The sequence below is a fragment of the Citrus sinensis genome, chromosome 3 (assembly GCF_022201045.2).
Source record: "Citrus sinensis cultivar Valencia sweet orange chromosome 3, DVS_A1.0, whole genome shotgun sequence".
Classification (NCBI taxonomy): domain Eukaryota; kingdom Viridiplantae; phylum Streptophyta; class Magnoliopsida; order Sapindales; family Rutaceae; genus Citrus; species Citrus sinensis.
In genome coordinates, this window is record NC_068558.1 from 47,933,950 (window position 1) to 47,955,711 (window position 21,762).

The window sequence follows — 21,762 nt, forward strand, 5'->3', positions numbered from 1 at the left end:
ATCCCCCTGAAATTAAGAAATTGTTTTTAAGGGAAAAATTTAAAAAAAAAAAATTGAGAGAGAGAGAGAGAGAGAGAGCAATTATATTCGGCAAACTGACAATTGCTTGACCCGACCCGAACATTATTATACCGGCCCGGGTAATTTACGCACTGCTAATTTTTTTTTTTTAAAAAAAAAAAAGACAAAAGAAAAGAAGAAGAAGAGCCAAAAGCAAAGCAAGATAAACACAGATCCGCATCCGCTGACCCACATTGCAAAGACCCAAAACAACTCTCTGGAAATATTAGAAAAGATGGCGGTGATGGAGAAGCTGAGAATGTTTGTCGCACAAGAGCCGGTCGTTGCAGCTTCTTGCCTTATGGGTGCTTTTGGTATCCAATCCCTGAATGCACTTCTCAATTTTTGTTCCATTAATTGTTATCTATCTGTTAATCGATTGATACGTTGGGCAAATATCAGTTAAATTGGGGCGAGGCGAATATGCTAGTTTTTCTTCTGGTTACGTTACGGTTATTATTTGTGGCCTTCTCAAGTAAAATTCCCATGTTATTATTCATAGGTTTTTGATTCCTGTTGTTTATTCAATCCTGTAAGATAGTCTTTTTAGGTTTCTACTTAATTTTTTTTTTTTTCACCGAGTATGCACTTCAATTTTTGATATCTTTTCATTTACCAGAAATGCTATCTTTAACTAGTATGATATAGTTAAGACGAATTATGTGGAAATGTTCTACGAAACTGTATTGTTCTTCTCGTTTGAGCCCTATATTCAAAAGTCTAGATGGAGATTACATTATTATTATGTATCTTTCACGGCTTTTTATGTTGATTATTAAGTAATTTCACTTATGTTTACACCTATCGATTTAAATTTTTATGAGCAGAAGATACGTTACGTGGTGAATGCGTTATTCTTTGTCTTTACAGAAAATAAACCATGAGTGCTTTCTGCAGCGCAATGAGTTGGTTTTTTTTTTTTTTTTCCTTTTGAGGAAACAATTATTCATCTTCCTGGTGAGTGATTTTGAGGAAACAATTATTCATCTTCCTGGTGAGTGACAATTAACTTTTTTTGTGAAAATCCCAGGCCTCTTCCTTCCAGCTGTTGTAAGGCCCATGCTAGACTCCTTTGAATCATCCAAACAAGTGCCTCAACCTGCGTTAAGCGATGTGAGTATTGAATTTTGATTTATGATTCACTTTCTGATTCACTGACAAAATTATGGTTGCTTGAGTAGTTTGCAATATAAATTTAAGCAAGTGCCTTTTCTGGCTTTAGTTTTTTCTTTTCAATTTTAATGCCATTTACTTTATGCTTTGTAATGTAACACCCTGATAACATAATTCCTAGACTTGCTTCTGTTGTTGAAATAGGTCTTCTTGAATTAGGTTTAATTTTCTCCTCTGGCTGTTATCACGTGAAATCCTAATATGAATTTCATTCTTATTTGACTTTTTAACTCATTTTTTTGGAAGGAAAAGAAAATTTCCTGAAATGTATATGGCTAAAATTGTCATGTCTGAATGACTAAATGAATTGGCTGCCTACCTAATTCCTTTTAGCAATCTGATGCAGTTAGATCAGAGAGTAACAGTAATATGAAATTTCGCTTATAACACTGAAGATGCAAATTCTGTTACTGTAAATGTGTTTCACAGGAATTTCTTCACCTTCATGTCATGTATCAGCTTACATTCTAGTAATTTTATTACTTTGTCTTGCATCATTGCAGGTGGTTGCAGGTGTGACTGGGAAAAAACAGCAGTGATTTGATTTACGAATTAACTTGAAGATCTTAGCACACTGTTCGGGTCTGCGATTTTTTGTTTCTATCGTATCAACAATGAAATAAGCCTGAGTTTTAACTGTGAAACAGGACAAATGAATTTGTTGCATATTGGACATCATCATATTTTGTGTAGAATTATGAATATTTCATGTTGTGTTGAATTTTAAATCAGCAAAGGTTCATTGGGACCCATGCATTTCAGGGAAAACCTGGGAAATTCACTGCTACTCTTTCTCTTACAATCTCATTTCCATCCCATTGGCTGATCTTGTCATTTTAGTTGAGTGAATTTATTAGATTTCTGAAAGTATTACACTAAAAAATAATTGTGTACGTAGTGTTTTATGAGACACTTGGTTTTCGCAATTTCGTCCTCTGTTCTGATTTATCTGTTACCCATGTAGACATCCATATGAGATTAATAGGTTATTACTGGTAGGACATTTGCTTGTGTCCAGAAAAAGAAAGCTGAGCCAATCTGGTCATTCAGCAAATTGGCTTCGATGATTGTACAAATAAGCAGGTAATATGTTTGGTCAGTCGTCGTTTTGGTTCCACTTTGATACAGAAATACAATTCCCCCACTCCCTGAGCTGTGTCCAAGTTCTTAGGTTCATTTGTTTTGGCAGTCCATATTTCATTTATGTCGTGTTAATGATTGTTGCTTATCCAGAACGAAAAATAACCAAACACGAAAAAGTGGAACTAAAGATCATGCATCCTTTTATTTGCATTTCTAGCAAACAATTGAGAATTAAGAGATTGCTACCGTGGGGTTGTAATATGTAATATTTTCTAGGCTTTGGGGAGAATCGAGCCATATGCTTCATATTCATTTCTTACAAATATGAGATATTCCCACCCAATGCTGCGGCTGTTGCTATTGAGATTTATTTACACGCCAGAGAGAGTTGCAATCCTAGGCCCATCACCAGAAAAAAAGCATCGCGGAATCCAGCTAGCTTAAGAAGTAGGCATTGATGGGCTATGCTAGATTACATTTGATACGTCATTTTCATCACCAGAGATTAATTATCACCCAAGCAAAACAAAATAAAGGAAATAAAGTAGTACACTACAGGTAATTCATTAATAAACTAGCAAATGTAAGTTCCCGGTACGCAAAGGAAGAAGTCAATCAACTGAGAAGGCCATCTTTCTTGGCTTTTCTACTTCTCCATGGAAGCACAACCACTTGCTTCAAGCCCCCATATATAGTCGCCTGCATTGTCAAAACAACAGAAACTTTTACTCCCAACACACAAAGTTTATAAGATTTGCCGCAAATTGGGGGATGACCATTACCGCATACATGCAAAAAATATCCAAAAGCAGGAGAGGAAAAGAATATTAAGATGGAATGATAAAGCAAATCAAAATGTTGAAAGACGATGAACGTACGGCAGGCAGGCCTAATTATGTTATGACTTAATTTAAAATTAAGTAGATTTGATCCATCTTGTATGATAACAAATTTTATAATCATTTTTGTTTCAAATTATAGACTTTATTTCTTACTTTCAACAAGGCTAAAAAGAACAGCACCACCTTAACTTGTCGCTAGTGACTAGTACTTAAAGCATCGGCTGGCTAACTGTGTCACCTAACCTAACCTGTCATGTGCCAGTGAAATCCATATCCACTGCCCATTTTGGTATAACTGGGGACCTCTGCAATAAAACTTGAATCCAAACTTCCGGCCAACAAATAAAACTATTTTTTGCAGTAGCAGTTGACGTCCATTTAAAATTTCTTTCTATTGCTATTACAAGAAGTCACTAGTTAAACAGTTGCACTGCATAAAAGAAGTCATGGGCCAGTGCAAATTACAATAGCAAGATTACTAATCAAAGTAATCCCATATTAAAAAAAAAAGATTTTAGAAATCAGTGAGGAAAGAAAATGATTAATTTTGGATGCTCAAAAACTTCAGAATAGGAAAATTTTACCACCAAATGAGTTTAAAAGAAAAAAAGTTAATAATAATAACAAAGATAATAAGCGAAAAAAACCTTACCCAGAAGCGAGGCCTAGCAGTGGCAACAGAGACATTAGTAAAGCTGCCAGATCTTCTGATCCTTGTGATCTTATCACTAGTGCAATTGCTTGAGCTTCCTTCCTCTGCTCTGCTGCATTCAGTTTCACAAAACCTATCCACAGAAGATGGAAAGACATAACTACCCCCACCAACCTCTCTTTTATTGCTCTTTAACCCATTCTCACGCCAAGAACCAAAAACCCCTTTCTCTTTCTTCACGATCTTACTATTACTAAGCACCACAACACCAAACTCATCACTATCTTTTTTATTTTTATGTTCAGGACTTAAAGTACTCCCACGAAAAGACCCATAACACTCACTACTCATTCTAAACGAAGGAGTCTGAAACCTAGACGACCGAGCCACATAAGGACCTTCAAGAACAGTGGTGGGTGAGGACAGTTTGGTAATATTATTAGCATTAGCATTAGCAGCATCCATGATCAAAAGCCTTGGAGGCAACTCTAAACACTTGTGAGAAAAATCAGTTTTCGACGTGTCTGGCAGAGTGATGACAGTGGTGCAAGGCTTGGGCTTGCCAGGCTCTTCTTCCCATCGAAATGGGACCGAAGCTGAAGTCCGAAGTGGTGGGGTTAGCATTCCAGGCCTCTCTGGTGACTGCATACTTGCTCTTGCTGTTATTGAAAAAAGTGGTAGCTTTAGCGTTGAGCTTTGCCCTTCATCCATCGCTTCAGAATCAGGCCACATGGTCTTCTTCTTCTTCTCTCTCTCTCTCTCTCTCTCTCACTCACTGCGAGTGTTTACGTGTTGTCTTGTGCTTTATTTAGACAATGGAGACAGTGAGGGAGACGAAGGAAAGTCCTCGGCCCTTTCGGTTTTGGTCGCTCATTGCTTGTCACTGTTTTAAGTAGAGGTGAACCGTTATTAAATGGTCGATCCTATCTGATTTTGGTGGGCTCTAAAATAGCACCGATAGAAACTCGCCACGTAAGCATAATGACTTTGGTTGTGTATTTTCTAATGATTAGGGAGATTAATTGCATCTTAACCGTCCAAAATACTAAAGGCCACAGTGCGTGTTGCGTGCAGTGCACGGCTTTGATTTTGAATGGGTACTAAGTTTCCAATCAGAAAGATGTGGGTACACTTGCATCACATTCTCATGATAATTTGATCTTTTTTAAAAAAAAAATTAACAGTAATGAAAAATACTAATAAAAAGAAATTAAAAGTGGGGTAAATTGACTTGTCGGTATCATGAACTAAACTGCCCTCCAATTTTAAATTGAAATAAAGAACAAAAATACAATATTGTGAAAGCAATAAAGCAGCAACATCGTGTCATCCCTTTTAATAGGTAAACGATGACAGGCTGATCTGGTGATGGCCTTCGCTTTGCTGAAGTGTTATTGGGTCAATCTTTGATTCAAATTAAATTAAAAAAAAAAGGTGGAAAAAGATTAGATCTTTCAAATGTTTCAACCGATGTAAAAGGCTTGGGTGTTGGCAATACGGCGGTCATGTGCGCACCTGATTTCAATTGGTCAGCATTGGATGCCAAGATGTGATATTCTGTTTCAGGAATGAACTTCTTGGATTTTACTTGATACAACAATTTGCCGTTCCGATCAAATGTTTCCTTGTTACCATCGAATCTCTTGTTGAAAATTTTGAGCGAAACATGATGTGTTAAATGTAAATGATTTGCCAACCTAACTATTTTGTCTGAAAACTGAAATATCTAATCCTGGAAACTGAATTGGATGCTTTTGAAAATACAAGTAACAAGCAACAACACTTAAAAGGTGCAATCCATTAAGCATATGGGGGCAATGGGGATAATGCAAATTAAATTATGATGATTGATGACGATTTTGAGCATTGGAGCCAGCTAGCTGCCAGGGACCGGCGCCCCTCAAAAATGCTAAAAGTCAAAAGGGGGATAAAGAGAAAAGAGAGTGTCATTTTCAACTTAGGAGAAAGCACGCACAAAGAGCTAGCTGGTTGCAGTAAAGACTGAAGAAGAAGATCCATCTTCTTCTATCTCTCTATTGACTTGAGGCTTTTTTGAAAAGTGAAAACCATATTGATCTCTAGCTCCCACTTAATCACTAGACTATTTTGCGTATACTGTGTGTGTATCATTAGTTTAGCGGACATGGAACAAAGACAACTTTTAAAAAAGTATAACGACAATAAGAACATAGACGTGTAAAACAAAGCAGTTTTTTTAAGACGACCCTCTTTAGTCTTTTCATATTAGTGAGCTTTTAATAACTTAATAAATTCGTAATGTAAGAAAACAAAGGCTATTTATTAATTAATTTGAGCCACTCTGTTTCTCTTATAGAGCAAACACCAGGATCATCTCCAGTTACCTCAAATAATGTTGCAGACAAATGTGATCTCAAGTGATAACTTTGATCCTTTTACTGATGTAATGGGTTTGGTTTATCTTATCACATGTAAATCTCATTCTGCATTCACATCATTTTTGTAATCTCTATATATGTATATATTGTGCAATGTTTACACCAATGAAATCAATTCACTTCTCCATATTCCTTGTATGGTATCAGAGCTCCTTGTGCTCTACCCTGTCATTTATTCCTTTATTTATTTAATTTTTTCTTCAATGTCAGATGCAAGTTCTATGTCGTTTCAAACCACCACAACATCTCCTGATGTCACCAATCTTGGTGGCTGTATTTCCATCGATGCTTCTGCAAAATTGCCACTCAAACTCACCCCTGACAGCTATCTTACATGGCGGGCTCAATTTATTTCTTTTGCTTTTGGTTATGATTTGCTTGAATACATTGATGGTACATTATCATGTCCCTCTCCAACCAGAGCCACCAAATTTGACACCTCTTCCTCTACCCCATCCACTCCAAAGTCCAAACCCTGCATGCCTTCACCGGATGCGACAAGATCGCCTCCTCTTTCATTCCATTATAGCCTCGACTTCTGAAAAAGTCGCATCTCTTCTGGGACAAGTTCACTACTTTCTATGCAAATTGTGTGCTAAGTTGTTCGATTACCATCTTCACAACACTTTCTTTGCTTCCCGTAACCAAATATCATGGACATACACAAGTGTAAAAACAACATCAGTACCATGTTAGGAGATAAATAATGAAGTATCTGACCTTGATTCTTGAAGAAGAGTTGCTGCATGAATGACTGAGAAGCCGTTGTGATCACCTGCACTCACATGATTAGGAAAATTTGAAACAAATTAAAACTGCAGAGGAGTAACATGAGAGGATTCTTGATTTGACTTTGAAGCTGGAAAAGCAGAGTCAGATTTAAAAAAATGTAACTCTTCGTTCACCTGTAAACCTCACCTTACATTCATATCATTATTGTAATCCTGTATCCGTATCTATATTACCATGTTTACGTAAAATGAAATCAATTGACTAATGAATATTTCCTATATCTCCCACATGCTCAATAATATTTTGTTTAATGCACAATTAATAGATTACAGGGAAAAAAGAAAATATCATGCTTGGATGGAAATTCAACTTTTAAATGGGAAAATAACAGTTCACTGTTACCATGGTATAGGCAAAAATCTAAATCCACAAACAAGCATATTAATCATTTGTCAGCTAGCAAAGTCGAAAAGGACAATAATTAAAGCAAACAAACAATGCCAGCAGCACCCAAGATGGTGATCATGAAATATCAAAAAGAAGCACACGTGAATGTAATTGCAAGGCGTGCAGTTGCGCTTTCGTGTCATTTCATTTCGGACGAATGTCGAGAGATCCAAAAAGGCAGGCAAACTATTGTACCAATCCCATTAATTGTCCGTTTCGGACAGGGTCAACATCTTCGTTCGCTTGTTCTGAATTTTTATCGAACAAAAATTTACATATTAATTACTAGTTGATAAATTTAAAATATAATATACTTACACTCTATTCATATATTATTATTATTATTATTATTATTATTATTATTATTATTATTATTACATGACATATAGCATAAAATTATTAAAATCTCTAGAATATTTAGATCATAAAAGAGTCATAAAATTTTTTGGGACATTCGTGCAAAATATCAAATTTGTGTTCTATTTACCAACGATTCTTTTATTTTTTTCATTGGCTAGGATATAATGATTTAGAAATATTCACATATAAAATTCTATATTTTCAAATGATTTTTCACAAAATTATCTTTGTCCCCTCATATCTTATGAAATTTTATCTGCTATTATACTTATATATTTACATGTAGAGGTATTGAAAAATTATTGGGCTTCAATTTAAGACACAGCAAAATAATACTTTTCCTTTTTTTTTTTTAATTTGGTCATTTTATATTATATAGATAAAATAATCAAATAAAAATTATATTAAAATAATTTTAGTGGTCAAACATAGTCAAAAGACCGAAGTTCAATAATAGAAAAAAGAAGAAGAAGAAAACAGAGATTTAATTGACTTATTGTTTGAGTTTTATCTATGTTTGTATTCTTAAAAAGAAAATTATCATTGCACCACATTCGTTTTGCCTTATATTCATCCAACCACTAAAAAATTATAACATGTTCTTTGCACCAACCTTCTTTTTATATTTGTATCAACTAGCCATTTTTGCACTAACACCGTTAAATAATTGAAATAAAATGACAATTTTACCCCATATAAATTAAAAGACCATTTTATTTTATAAAAAATTTAAAAAATAAAAAATTATAATGATAAAAATATCCCTAAATTTAATAAAAATAAATCCCAAAATTATATTTTTTATTTTTAATAAAAATTATTTTAATATAAAATAATTGTAAAATTTTGGGATTTAATAAAAATTCCCTAAATTATTAAAATTTTAGGATTTATTCTTTTAATAAATAAATTCAGTTATTTTATTAAAATTTTGCAAAATTATAATTTTTAATAAAAATAATTATTAAAAATTTTGTAAAATCAATTGAGCACCTCTATTTGTGATTTATTTTTTATTAATTTAGGGATATTTTTATGACTATAATTTTTTATTTTTCAAAGCTTTTATAAGATAAAATAGTCTTTTAATTTATTTGGGGGTAAAATTATCATTTTATTAAAATTATTTAACGGTGTTAGTACAAAAATGACTAGTTGATATAAATGTGAAAAGAAAAGTGGTGCAGAGAACATATAAAAATTTTATGGTGGTTGGATGAATATAAATTAAAATAAAAGTAGTGTAATGATAATTTTCCTTCTTAAAATAATATGATTTTTTGGTAATAATTTTTCAAATGGAGTGGGTTTATACTTTATAGAAATTATGGATGGAAAACTGAAAATAACCTCGCCTGGGAGAAAATACAACTTCAAAGGAAAACTATATCTCCTTGCCTAAAGGGTATCGGCCAAGCCCATTAATATTTTTGGGCCTTAATAGTCTGTTACCCAATGAAAACTCTGAGGGAGTAAAGACAAAGCTCAGTTTTGTTTGGGCAGCTGCTTTGACAGCCCAGGATCAAGTTAATCACCAAAAATATTAAAATTCGGGGATTGAACCCGACGTGAATCGAACACGCAACCTTCTGATCTGGAGTCAGACGCGCTACCATTGCGCCACGGATCCGGTAGTTATAAACTGGGGTGCAAATAATAATTATTTCCAAGAGGAGAAATGATTGCAATTTTTTTGCAGTGGCTTTTTGTCCGGACTCATAATCGAGCACAACAAATTGTGTCACCTTTTTTTTAAGTACTTATGTTTTATGTCAAATTCCAAACAGTAATTGAGTATTGTATCTCAAGAGATTTGACTGCTCTTCTAATTTTGACTCTCATTCAATAGCAATAGCTCATATAGAAACAGGGCAATGGTGCTTGAAACAATCGCTTGGCTCATTCAACAAACTAATGCCGGAGATCTCAGATCATGCGTGGTACCAAAGCTAAACTGAGAAGATTAAGCTTGTACATGCTTATGATTGTGCGTAAAGATAGACGTTGTAAGTTGTCTTTAAATTTTATCTAAATTAATGTACTATTTATCAAGGGACCGATAAATTTTCACAAATTATGAATAAAATAATTGTATTATCGCATCATCCGCATGTTAAATGTCCCATCTTTTACTTTTAGGATGAATTTTCAATATACAAATTATCGGCAACAATTGTTTCTTGCCAATACAGTATGATGCATATCATACAAAATCGAAACCCTTTTTAAGTGATTTTGAAATTCGCATGGAGGGGACAGCAATTATGGCATTCTTGTTCTAACAAACAGAAATTTAAAGCCGCGAATCATGCAATAAAAGTGGGCAGCACATATACATACGTACAAATTTAGCTGTAGACTAAAGAATTTAATGACTCTAATAGTATACGACGTTATTTTGTTGGTGCATCATTTTTATATTGCTTAGCTCTAGACTAAAGAATTTAATGAGCAAGATCTTGAATAGTTGAATTGAACCTTTAATCTTCCTTTAAAAGCGAGACGGAGAGAGTTTAAGGGCTGAAACTTTTGACTTAAAATGCAAACGAAACTCTCAGCTGCGAGACAATAATGGTCTCCCGAATCTTGGATGTCATTGTCAAAGAGATTATACACCTTTATTAAGCCTCCCCATTCCATTCTTCAGTTGACAGCTACTCCCCTTAGGAACAAATAAATCACTTTGAAAACAGCTCTTGCTTCCTTTTTGTAGACAAACTTAGAAAGCAAGATGAAGCATCAACCCACCTGCATTTCTCTTCATGTCACCATCCCCACTAGCTTTCTTTCTTTCATTTCTTTCCTTTCCTTTTCCTTTCTTTTTTCTTTTTTTTTTTTGGCCAACGCAAACCCACGTTTACTTTTTTAAAAAATAAAAATAATTCAAAATAATATGATAAATATTGAGAAAACACACCTAAAAACTTGCACTAGTTAAAAAAGGGCATGCAGTTAGAAGAAATTATTGCAGGTAAGCATATAAAATTGACCTAGAGAAAGCTACATGAAACAGGTTTCCACTAAAAGAAAAGCTGGAAGTAGCAACCGCATACATACATTTTTACAAGCTGCTCTATGTTAAGATTTAAAACCACGTAACTCCACAAGCACTGAAGCACATTACATCACTAAAACCCAACGGAGTTTCTCCAATGTTCGACAAGAGCCTACCACCTCTTACAGTAGAACACAGTCCATTTCATTCACTCTATCACTACTACTCTTAAGCAAGGCTCCAAAAGACCTGCGCAAAATTAGACTACCACCAACCAACTGAAGAGGAAAACAAGATAATAAAAAAAAAAAGGAAAAGTATTTAATAAGAAGGGATTTGAACTTTCATGTTTCGGACTTGAGCTCCGAGTCCAGGCTTATAGCAGTGCCTTCGCCCTCTACTGAGGAAGCAATCGGCTTGCTGCTTGTGGCCATATTCTTCACCTCTTCAGTTGAATATATGAAGATCTTCTTTACCATCTTACAGAACTCCCTGCAATGTATTTAAGAAGTAAGATCATAATTGCAACGGCACTGATCAATGGGGAAATATATAATGTAGTTATACTTGGAACGTTACTTACGGCCATTGATCATCTCCTGCAAGCATCATATCACCCTCGTCATCGGTGAAAACCACAGCCCATTTGTCACGTGGACGAAGCTGCCCTTGGATCTCAAACATCTTCTCCAATTCATCAAAAAGGTCATCATACCCTTTCAAGGCAGTCAAGTCAACAGCACGGCCAACAGCAATTCCTTGCATTTGGACCTTCTCAAAATCCAATAAATAACATTACGATCAAATGCTAACAATTAAAATAGACGAGCAATAAGGGGCCAGAAAAAACGTCAAACTTTACCTTTGTACGAGTTCTTGTGGAAGCAGCAGAGCCCTGCTTATTCTGTGTCTCTTTTCGTGATACATCTGCCATCCCTCGCTTCACTTCCTTCAAGTCCTGATTTTGGGACGCATCAAAATCAGATGCAGCTCGAGCAGATCCTTTCACACCACTAGTACCAGTAGTTGGATCTACTACTTTCCTCCCTAAGGGAGCAGCAGTGTTGGAGTTGTGTTTCAGGTCAATTCCAAATAACCAGCAACCTAGGGAAGCCTCGGATTTTTTCCCTCTTTCCACTTCTTCATGAATCACGGTATTTCCTGGCCTTCCAGAAGAGGCATAACCAGAGAGTACAGACTGTGCTGCAACAATTCTGTGATCATCGGTTGAATCTGGAAAAAGGTTTAAAGAGACATTTAAATGAGGAGAGGAAGGCCATATTCCTTCTGGAGCAAGCCTTGAGCTACAATCATTACTGTTGTTGATAATGGTGCTATCAATTTCTTTTTGCCTCATAGGCCGGACAACTTGGCTTTCGCTGCTTTGACCTTCCGTAGCACCAACCACTTGAGTTATATCATGGGACTGGGTTGATCCCTGATACCAGAAAGCTGAAGCTGCCGAATTTGTAGTAATTTCTATATTCAATAACGTACACAAGTTAAAAATTTCATTCGCCGATCATTTGAAAAATAAAAGAGAAAAATTCTCATACCCGACGCAGGAATGTCAATGGACCGAGGTCTCTTACTCTTTACTGCTGGTTGAGCAAGGTTTAAGGGAGCAGAAGCTACGAAAGGCTCTATTTCCCATGGAGAAACCCTCTCAGGCCTTTGAACAGTAGCCGGCTCATCCCATTGAATCTAAAAGTAGAAGTGGTTGGAAAAACCAGAATCAAAAACAAGAAAATAAATAGGTCAGCATTAAAAAGTGTAAAAAACAAAACTATAATCAAACCTTCAACGACCGCCATTTAGAACCTGGCCACTGCTCAGAGAAGTCTCCAACCCCAACAATGGTACCCGTGAACCTGTATAAAAGTACCCATAAGAATCAGCCAATTAAACAAAATTCAAATATCTAACTACTGGAAAATAAAAACAGGAGAAATGCCTTCTCTCAGGAGAGTCTTCTCCCTCAAATCTCATCTTGAAGCGCATGCCCACAGAGAAACAATGGTGAACAGCTTCGAGATACTTGTTTAAACCAATTATGAACTGGCTCGTTCTGATGGAAGCATGAAGCAAAAGACAGCCTAAGATGCAAGAAACAGGATGATCAAGATAAAAAGATTCTCACACATGTATGCACTAAGAACCTTGGCTTGTAGTACACAATAAAGAGGGTTGAGGTTTTAACAGCGTGAGCTGCTGTAGCAAGCACTCCTAAATGCATGCTCTGGCTGGATATTACAGATGAAGGCATGCTGCTCTGCTGATGAGCAAGTCGCCGAACCCCAACTCGCAATTCCCCGTTCTCCCCTCTACATAACATATAATGGTAATATAGTGTCTGAGAAACCACAACATTCATGCACCTCAATCAAAACATCATAAGAAGTAACAAAACCCAAAATCAACTACCTTAGAAACACGAAAGCATCTCCTGCAACCAGCCTTTTGGAAGTGACGAAAGTACTCCAACCTGTTGTAAGCAAATGCCTACGTGGTTGACCTGATTATGCAAATACAGAGGAGCAAATAAGGTCATAGAAGGAATCAAAAAACAGACTGTATCATTGTTCAACAAAACTACAATTACTGCACAAACATTCATCAAAGTTTTACCTCTAAATATATGTTTGAATCGCCACTCATACCCATGAAGATCTTTGGCAGCCAGTTCCTGAGTTGGGGTTGCTAGGGTCATATCCTAATGAAAAAACAAAATAAAATAAAAATCAGAGCTTAATAAATCTTTTATGGTAACTGATCGTATGATATCCCACAAGAAAGAAACCTTAATATAAGCTAGAAGTCGTTACCAATGGAGGCAGACATTCTGTTGCATGCTTGCGAAGAACAGAGAACCCCCCATGGGTGCTAGTATCCGAAGCAGTCAAAATCTTGCAAAAAGAATGGACCGTCTGCTTCGGAGGCTCAGGCAGGCATTGATCAGGACTCCTAGGTTCAGTTTGCTGTATTAGATGCAAATACATTAACCTAGCTCATCTTTTGGTAAAGATTTAATCGTTTTCTAAGGCCATTTGGTTGCAAATAAAATCAACAACAACAAGAAATAATAATAATAATAATATGAAACTCATTTTCTTCTCTGAAAGTAAAAGTGTGCTTAACTTTTGGGATCCGATTTTCAACTTGAAACAATAAGAAGGACGAAAAGTGAACGATATGCACTTACATCTGTTTCTGGATGCAAAGTTATTTGGGCATAAACTTCATCTGTTTCTTGTTCGGCCTGTAAATTGGTTTATTGATTTTTTTTATAAAAAAAAATTAAAAATGAAAATAAAGGCATTTTACAGAGTCAGCAGTCAGCAGGGATAAGGAAATAGAAATTGATAATAAGAGTGAAATGAGAGACATTATTATACCAGTAATTCAATGTGAACAACGCGACAAAGGATCTTGGATGGAAGATCGAACAGAGGTTCCTGATGAGTCAATTCCTGATTTGTTGACGCCTCTAACTGCAAAACTCAGGTTCAAATACAAACCAAAAATAAATTTTATTTGGAGAGAAAAAAAAAAAGGCAGTAGCAGAAAGAAATCGATCTACTCGGCAACTAAAAAAAAAAAAGAAAGGCAAATTAAAGTGGGGAAAAAACGCAAACTTGTTCTATGTGACCCTGAGGAAAATAATAAACTCTCTCTCCATTGCGAGGAACTTCCACTAATGGCCCTGCGCATGCCTTCCACAACTCTCTATAAAGATCACCACTTCCTGAACCAAATCAAACTCCAAAACTTAACTCAATAATAAAAAAACGAGCGAACAAGGAAAAAGAAAATACTTCTTTTCCCAAAAAAGAGAAAGAAAAAAGAAATCATCTGCAGGTCTTTCAGTTGCTTAGAGAACAAAAAACGATGCCAAAACATTATAGAATTTATAATTTAATGCCCAAAAAATCACAGTTTTGCAGGCCACCAACTGATCCACTCAGCTGGGGCTGAGGAACAAATCACGTAACAAGGTTTAGAATTATCAAGTTCTCTGATTTTCATTATCTCAACTTTCTCGGGAAACAAACAGATACATTACAGAAATATATATATATATATATCGTCAAACCAATACTCTCACCTGGCCCGCCTTGAGAGCTCAATGAACATCCGAAATTAGGCTCAACATAAGCCATGAAAAAAGAGAAGCACACCACTGGTTTACAAGACAAAAAAGCTGAGGCAGAAAACGATAAAGAAAAAGCCTTGAAGAAGAAAGGAACTTTAACTAAGCCACCCCATTTATGAATAAGGAAAAAGGAAAGAGAGGAGAGAAAACCAAAAGACTCAAAACAAAGACAAGAAGTTTATGTATTGTAAGCATCCATAATTAGAAGACTCAGTGTGTAGCTGACTGTGTTTATATCTTGGTCTTAAGCTATCTAATCCTTCTATCTGGGCCTGGTTTCAGTTACAAAACCACTCAGTGCTTTTGTCTTCTCACTCGCTCCTCCGTTGAATGGAAACACTTGGGTGGTTTTTTTCCCTTTTTTCTTTTTTTTTTTTTCTTTTGGCTTCTGTTGTTGTTGTTGGTGTTGTCGTTATGTTATGCGTTTCTTTGCTCGCTCGCTCTCAAGACCCCTGAATCAGACGTTACCAAATCCCCAAAATCGCTTTCTCCGAGCCATTTTGTATTCCCTTTGCGTTCTCTTCCCACTCCACTCCACTGCACTCCGCGCTAGAGTCTAGTAGTCTACTCTCGCTCTCTCTCTCTCTTTATGATTTTTCATTTTTTTCTCCCATAAATAATATTATTGCTGCATAATAACAAAAGATGCAACATAAAAATTATTCTTTTCACTATTTTCATACTCAAACCTTTCACATATAATGTACCATATTAGTATAAAAATAACCTTTTATATTGATTACAATCTACAAAGATATTTTAATTTAAGATTTATTATAACTTCATATACATATATTCATAATAAATCTATTAAGATTATCTTAGAAATTTACTCTCATCATCAACATTAACTATATATATTTAAATTTAATGAACAAAGATAAAATTGACTCAAACTAATGCCTCAATCTTATTGAGAGCACCAATCCTTTGACCAATAGTACATGTACATATTTTGCACAATATTGTTAAATTACACATTTTAATAGGGTTGAGGAAATTATCACTTTGTACAGTAAAATATAAAAAAAATATAAAAATGTACTATGCATGGTGGGTTTCATTTTTTAACAAAGTATTAAAATAAGTGATATGCTAGCAATAATTGGTCATGTGAAAAAATACGAATGCTTATCGGTAGAAGTTTTTTTTTTTTTTTTTGGGTCATTCATTGTATATATTAATTGCTTTTTGTTCTTATGAACGCTAATTAATATCATTAATATCAATATGAATTACAATTTACATATATTGTAACTGCATTGACGAATGCGTTTCATCAGCTCATCACGCTATGCGGCTACGGAACTTATTCATAGAATAACATTCACATGATTGTTGCCAAAATATTATAATTCTGTCACAAATTACAAATTCGGTTTTTAAGAAATTCAATAAATCTCTGAAATTACTTTTAATTTCTCAGCTACCTAACCCCGGTTAATTTTACACTGGAACTAGGGATCACGGGATTGCCGTACATCACTCTGGGGAGAGCGAGCCACTGCCGTCTGATAAAGGCGGCGAAGCCAGCAGTTGACTAGCATCATAACACGTCACATCACTGACACGTCCCGACCCAAGGCTGCCGTTAGAAAACGTGAGGTCTTGATGGTAAAATAATTTTTATATTGGAGTGGAGCGCCGTTCCGTTCCGTTCCGTTATAATTTAACGATGTCGTCAATTTTTTTCTCCTTTTTACCCTTTGTGGGCCGTAGCGCTGTTTGTCCTCATCGTGGCAGGCAATCTTGTTGGCTCGTGTAAACCCGGCAGAGCATTTTTGGTCTTTTAATTTCGTTTTTATTTATTTATTTATTTTTCCATTGGGGGTAATTTTCGTGGTTGGTTGGCTTTTGACATTATACCCTTAGTAATTGACACGTGTTGCTACAGGTCGTGGGGCCACTAGCTCTTGTTGGACTTAAAGCCTGCGGCGCTCTTCTGATGGCGTGAAAAGAACGCGCTTAAATTTGGAAATTGGATCATGACGCTTTATGCGAGCAACTTGCGAAAATGGAGATCAAGGATAATGTCAGTTACATTTTCCTTTTTATTTTACCACTGTGACAAATTGGGCATATAATTAACTAACATCTATATAATAACCAATTAGTAAACCTATGTAATATTATTTGCAGCCTGTAAAAATGTAAAATTATTTGGCGGGGGGTGGAGAGTGCAAGTCACGCTAATAACGAGAGCGTGGGTTTTGCTTTGAAAACAGTGTAACTGATGTACTGATATCCGACCATGCCGATCAGTTAGGTGGTCCACATCCACGTCTGAATGCGAAGATCGTAAAGTTAAGCCACGTGGTTTGGTCGATTTCGTACCTACGCGTCGTCTGGCGAGTAGCTTTCCCTTTTCTGATGCAGGACATTCTGTTTCGAATTTCTTAAACAATGCGATTTTATTTTTTGGGGAGCACTTAAATAATGCAATATTTTCAAATATGCCATCAATGTAATACAATTAACCCCGTAAATAAATTGATTTTCTTATTTAACTTAACGATTTACATTTTCAGGAATTTTACTATGCACACGGCGAGTTTTTATTTAAGAGAGTTTTGTTGTGAAGCTCATTGTACCAAATCACACCTTTGCATATGAAAATTTTTAAAATATATTAAATGTACCATATTAGTCATATAATAAGTAAATCATAATATAATATGAGTGTATTTATTTTCAAAAATTATCATGTAAGTGATGATTATGTTAAATAAAAAATACATATTATACATGTATTAGTTGGTTGTATTAATTATTATATAGTCTAGAACTTCTCCTCTACAAATACACATGTCATAAGAAACTTAATGAGAATTTTGAGATTCTATAAACTTTAGTGGAGTGGTCTATTAATTATTAGGATTTAAATTTAGTGTTTATCTAAATTTTTTACTAACTTTTAAGATACAATTGATAGTTATTAAATAAGAATATAAAATTAATTAAATATTAATATATATATTTGTTGCAAAAAATTTATAAAGAATTAAGTACAACTTATTATTTAGGATTTAGATTTAATATTGAACTAACTCTAAAATTCTATTTCCACAAGTCCACGAGGTGATATTTGCATTATGAATTTAACCAGAGAGAGAGAGAGAGAGAGAGAGAGAAAATAGTCTCTATAGGCTTTAACCCACGGAAGTGGGCAGTAGCAAAGCTGGTATGGGATCAGTTGGGGACTGTGCAGCTGGCTTTAGAAAAAATTTTAAGAATGATTTAAATGGGTAAAAGTTTGTTTAGTCCCTATATTTTAAAATTAGTGTCTGTATAGTCTTTATATTTTTTAAAATACCTCAAATCATCCCTATCATTAAATTATTGACACTTTTGTCATTATCTTTTGTTCCTTTTAACTTATTTTTATAATATTGCCCTATTATAATAATTTTTTAGACATTATTAAAAAGAAAAAAATAACCCTATTATAATAATTTTTTTAGACATTATTAAAAAGAAAAAAAATAAAATAAAATAAAAATATATATATTAATTTTTGTGGAACACACTCTTGAGTTAAAATATTAATTTTTCTAAAAAAATTGATAATGTAATTTTTTAGACATACGTGAGCTTCCACAAAAATTAATATATACCTTTTTTGTTTTTATTTTATTTTTGAGTTTAATTTGATAATTTAATTTTTTATTAATATCCAAAAAAGAAACATTATTGTAAAAATGTAATATTGTAAAAGCAAGTTAAAAATAATAAAAAATAATGGCATAAGTGTCAATATTTAGTAGCATGGACGTTTTGAGATGTTTTAAAAAATACAGGGACTAAATGGACACTAACCTCATAATATAGGGACTAAACAAGCTTTTACCCGATTTAAATTAGACCTCATTTTCTTTGAATTTGTGGAAGGTTTTTTCTTTCTGAGTTTTAAAATTATGAAAATATCCTAGCTGATTATGAAAAGTTTAGTATTTAATCTTGGTTCAAAAAATTGAATTTACTTACCTATAATTCAGAAACTACATTTTTTTTTGTAGAAATAAATAAATGAATACTATAGTTATATTGTCATATATTATTATTTGAATTTTTTGAAATTGTATTGTACTCGCTCTCTCTCTCTCTCTTTTTTTGTTTTTAAGTTTAGGATGCTCATGAAAAATCACACTCATTAAACATTAATCCTTACCATCTATTCTTATTTGAACTTAAATGACCACTGGTACAAGATATATTCACGTTTCTAAACTACATTTACGAGATGAAGTTGTATTATACATTGATCACTTCCCAAATGAAAAAATTTTCCTGCAACGTGCCTGGAGGTTACTGGTAACTGGACAATAATTATTTTAAAAAATAAGTCATAATTTATAAATAAGAAGGGCTGCAACTAATTTCATTGTTTATTTGCATTTTAAAAATATTATTCAAGATAACTGGATTCCTTTTTTTTTTTCATTCAAGATAATTAGAACTAAATATTATTACTGTCTGTCAAGTTTGTGGTTTTACCAAACTAATGAAGGCCAAAATGATATTATTATATTTTTTAAGAAGGAAATTAAAAAATTACGCTGCACAGGTATATGTTAGTGCGCGTGAATATTATTCCTTGCTTTTGATTATTTTAAAATAATAATAATTAAATAATAGTAAAGGGGAAGAGATCAATTACTATTAAGATTTGATTAAGTTTCATATGTATTAATTTAATTAAAGTATAACATGGACCGTTCCTTTCAAGCAATACAAACAAATTAATTTAAAATAATACAACGGGCGCACGGATGAGAATATTTTGATTTTTCATATATTAAGAAAAGCTTAGTGGTGGAGTGGACTGTGGAATCCAAATCATGGCCAAAACAATGGTAATTATTAAGTCGTCAACAAACGGCCAGCCTTCTATTAAGCTATGATGTTTTTTTCTATTCTTAGGCAAAGGAAACAACTTCGTGATCAATTATATACACGATCAGCATCAGTCCACGCATTATTTATTGTGCACACAATCACCATCCGTTTTTATTTGTTTATTTTTCTACTTTTTTAAAAAAATGACACTAATTAATCAACTTTGTTTTTACGCCGTCTGATTGATGAGCAATTGTTGTTCGCGTCATTTTGGACTAAATGTTGAAGTGTGAAATGAATCTAATGCATCTTGCAGGGTTAAGGCTTCTTTTCTACTTTATTTTAATTTTATATTTTTTTCGGAGAACAAAAGATAAAAGAGACAATGTCATTGAGAACCAATCAACTTTAACCATCCCTCAAATGAAGATTTTATTCTTGTTTGCTTTGCATCTTTCTAATGCTAAGCAACTCTTTTGACTAATTAATCCTAGAGTGAGAAAAAGAACAATTTCTTCATTTGACCATATATATAGTCTTTTTTCAGTGAAGGTGCCTTTTTTTTTTCATGTGGATACGCTGCTAAACTATGCGATTTAACAAAATCAGTGTAGAAATACTATTAAACCGCACGGTTTAAATCTTCATTTTGTTAAAGTGGGGATGTTCTCACTAAAGAATAACTCTATATATAATAAGATGTTTTTTAGTTTCATTTTTTTCTTAAAATTTTGACATAAATTTTGAGTTATTGATTTCATGTAATTAAATAGTAGATGTGGAAAGTTAAAGTAGCATTTAATCGTGTTAAAAAATTTTGATGATTAAATTTTAAGAGAGTATGTCATTAAGAACCAATCAACTTCAACCAACCTTCAAATGAATATTTTATTCTTAATTACTTTGCATCTTTTCAATACTAAGCAACTCTTCTTGACTAATTAACCTTAGTGTGAGGAAAAGATCAATTTCTTTATTTAGCCTTGTGTGTATGTGCCACTAGGCCTTTGGCCAAAGTGGTTGGGCGTGAGGGCAGCGGTTCAAGCCCCCACAAAAAGCATTGTGGGGGTTAAAATATTTATAAGTTATTATCCCTTGCAAAATGCGAGTGGAGCAGACACATCCCTCGTCTGTGAGGGTTATATTGTCTGGGCATGTACTCCATTTAATTTAATGTAATAATGTAAGTTTCAATTATGCATGTCTGATTGTAAATATCGGCATGTACTCTATTTAATTTAATGTAATAATATAAGTCCCAATTATGTATGTCTAATTGTAAATATCAGTGTAATGTCTGCTATAATAACAGTTGTAAATATTTGTGCAACACAGTAATATGATGTATAACCAGTATTAAAAAAAAAAACTTTGTCTGTATGTACGTAGTGACATCCTTACTTTATTAAAGTGAAAAATATCATCACCAAAGAATACTCTATGTATAGGAAGAGATTATTTCAACTTAATTCGTTATTTTTAGTTATTTCAAGTTAATATTTTCCTTAAAATTTTGACGTGGGTTTTGAGTTAATGATTTCATACAATCAAATAATAGATGTAGAAAATCAAAGTAGCATTTAATAATAGTAAAAAAATCTCCTAATGATTAAATTTTAATGAAATTTCAAACATTTTGAATTTTATTCAAATAGTAAATTAAAAATTAGTGTAGTTCTAAAATTCTTGCTTTTTTTTTTTTTTGGTATTGGGATAATAGAAAAAATTTCTATTAGAACCATTTTGACAATGCCAGATTAATTCTTGGTCCAGACTTAAGTAAGTCAATATTAAGACTGATTATATACTAATTGCTAGCAATTTCAATAAGTATATTTAATCTTAAACAACAAGGGATATGAACAAGATGACGGATCGACCAATGACATTGAGGATGGTGTATTTTTATTCTCTCATATATAATTTTTTTTTTTTTTTTTGGGGCCAATGAGGTTATATAAATCTAAAATAACTTAATGATGTTGGACTGCATCTTTAGATCAATATTATAA

At 33.7% G+C, this 21,762-nt stretch overlaps 3 protein-coding genes and 1 non-coding gene across 7 annotated transcripts; 1 reads left to right on the forward strand and 3 right to left on the reverse strand.

The window, feature by feature from the left end:
- The first annotated feature begins 118 nt into the window (after positions 1 to 118).
- Positions 119 to 2,035, forward strand: LOC127901470 (uncharacterized). Its single transcript, XM_052438853.1, has 3 exons — positions 119 to 374; positions 1,091 to 1,173; positions 1,737 to 2,035. The coding sequence occupies exons 1-3, from the start codon at positions 296 to 298 to the stop codon at positions 1,770 to 1,772; spliced, it is 198 nt and encodes a 65-aa protein (XP_052294813.1). The 5' UTR covers positions 119 to 295; the 3' UTR covers positions 1,773 to 2,035.
- A 458-nt stretch (positions 2,036 to 2,493) lies between these two features.
- Positions 2,494 to 4,687, reverse strand: LOC102627811 (hypothetical protein). The gene is made up of 2 exons (XM_006491235.4): positions 3,811 to 4,687; positions 2,494 to 3,015 (listed from the first exon to the last, which is right to left on the reverse strand). Exons 1-2 carry the CDS (start codon positions 4,540 to 4,542, stop codon positions 2,932 to 2,934), a joined length of 816 nt encoding a protein of 271 aa, XP_006491298.1. The 5' UTR covers positions 4,543 to 4,687; the 3' UTR covers positions 2,494 to 2,931.
- A 4,637-nt stretch (positions 4,688 to 9,324) lies between these two features.
- Positions 9,325 to 9,396, reverse strand: TRNAW-CCA (transfer RNA tryptophan (anticodon CCA)). Its single transcript has one exon. It is a non-coding gene; the product is annotated as a tRNA-Trp (tRNA).
- A 1,371-nt stretch (positions 9,397 to 10,767) lies between these two features.
- Positions 10,768 to 15,479, reverse strand: LOC102627440 (auxin response factor 18-like). 4 transcript variants are annotated; one of them, XM_052438844.1, is made up of 14 exons: positions 14,867 to 15,479; positions 14,397 to 14,506; positions 14,157 to 14,252; positions 13,964 to 14,020; positions 13,587 to 13,739; positions 13,390 to 13,474; positions 13,186 to 13,276; positions 12,921 to 13,085; positions 12,716 to 12,829; positions 12,560 to 12,632; positions 12,354 to 12,465; positions 11,624 to 12,240; positions 11,345 to 11,532; positions 10,768 to 11,253 (listed from the first exon to the last, which is right to left on the reverse strand). In XM_052438844.1, the coding sequence occupies exons 1-14, from the start codon at positions 14,919 to 14,921 to the stop codon at positions 11,106 to 11,108; spliced, it is 2,064 nt and encodes a 687-aa protein (XP_052294804.1). In that variant the 5' UTR covers positions 14,922 to 15,479; the 3' UTR covers positions 10,768 to 11,105. The 4 variants fall into 4 exon arrangements, with proteins under 4 accessions (XP_052294804.1, XP_052294803.1, XP_052294802.1 ...); XM_052438843.1 differs by having other exon boundaries at positions 11,624 to 12,219; positions 12,318 to 12,465; XM_052438842.1 differs by having other exon boundaries at positions 12,318 to 12,465; positions 14,867 to 15,476.
- Between the last annotated feature and the right edge of the window lie 6,283 nt (positions 15,480 to 21,762).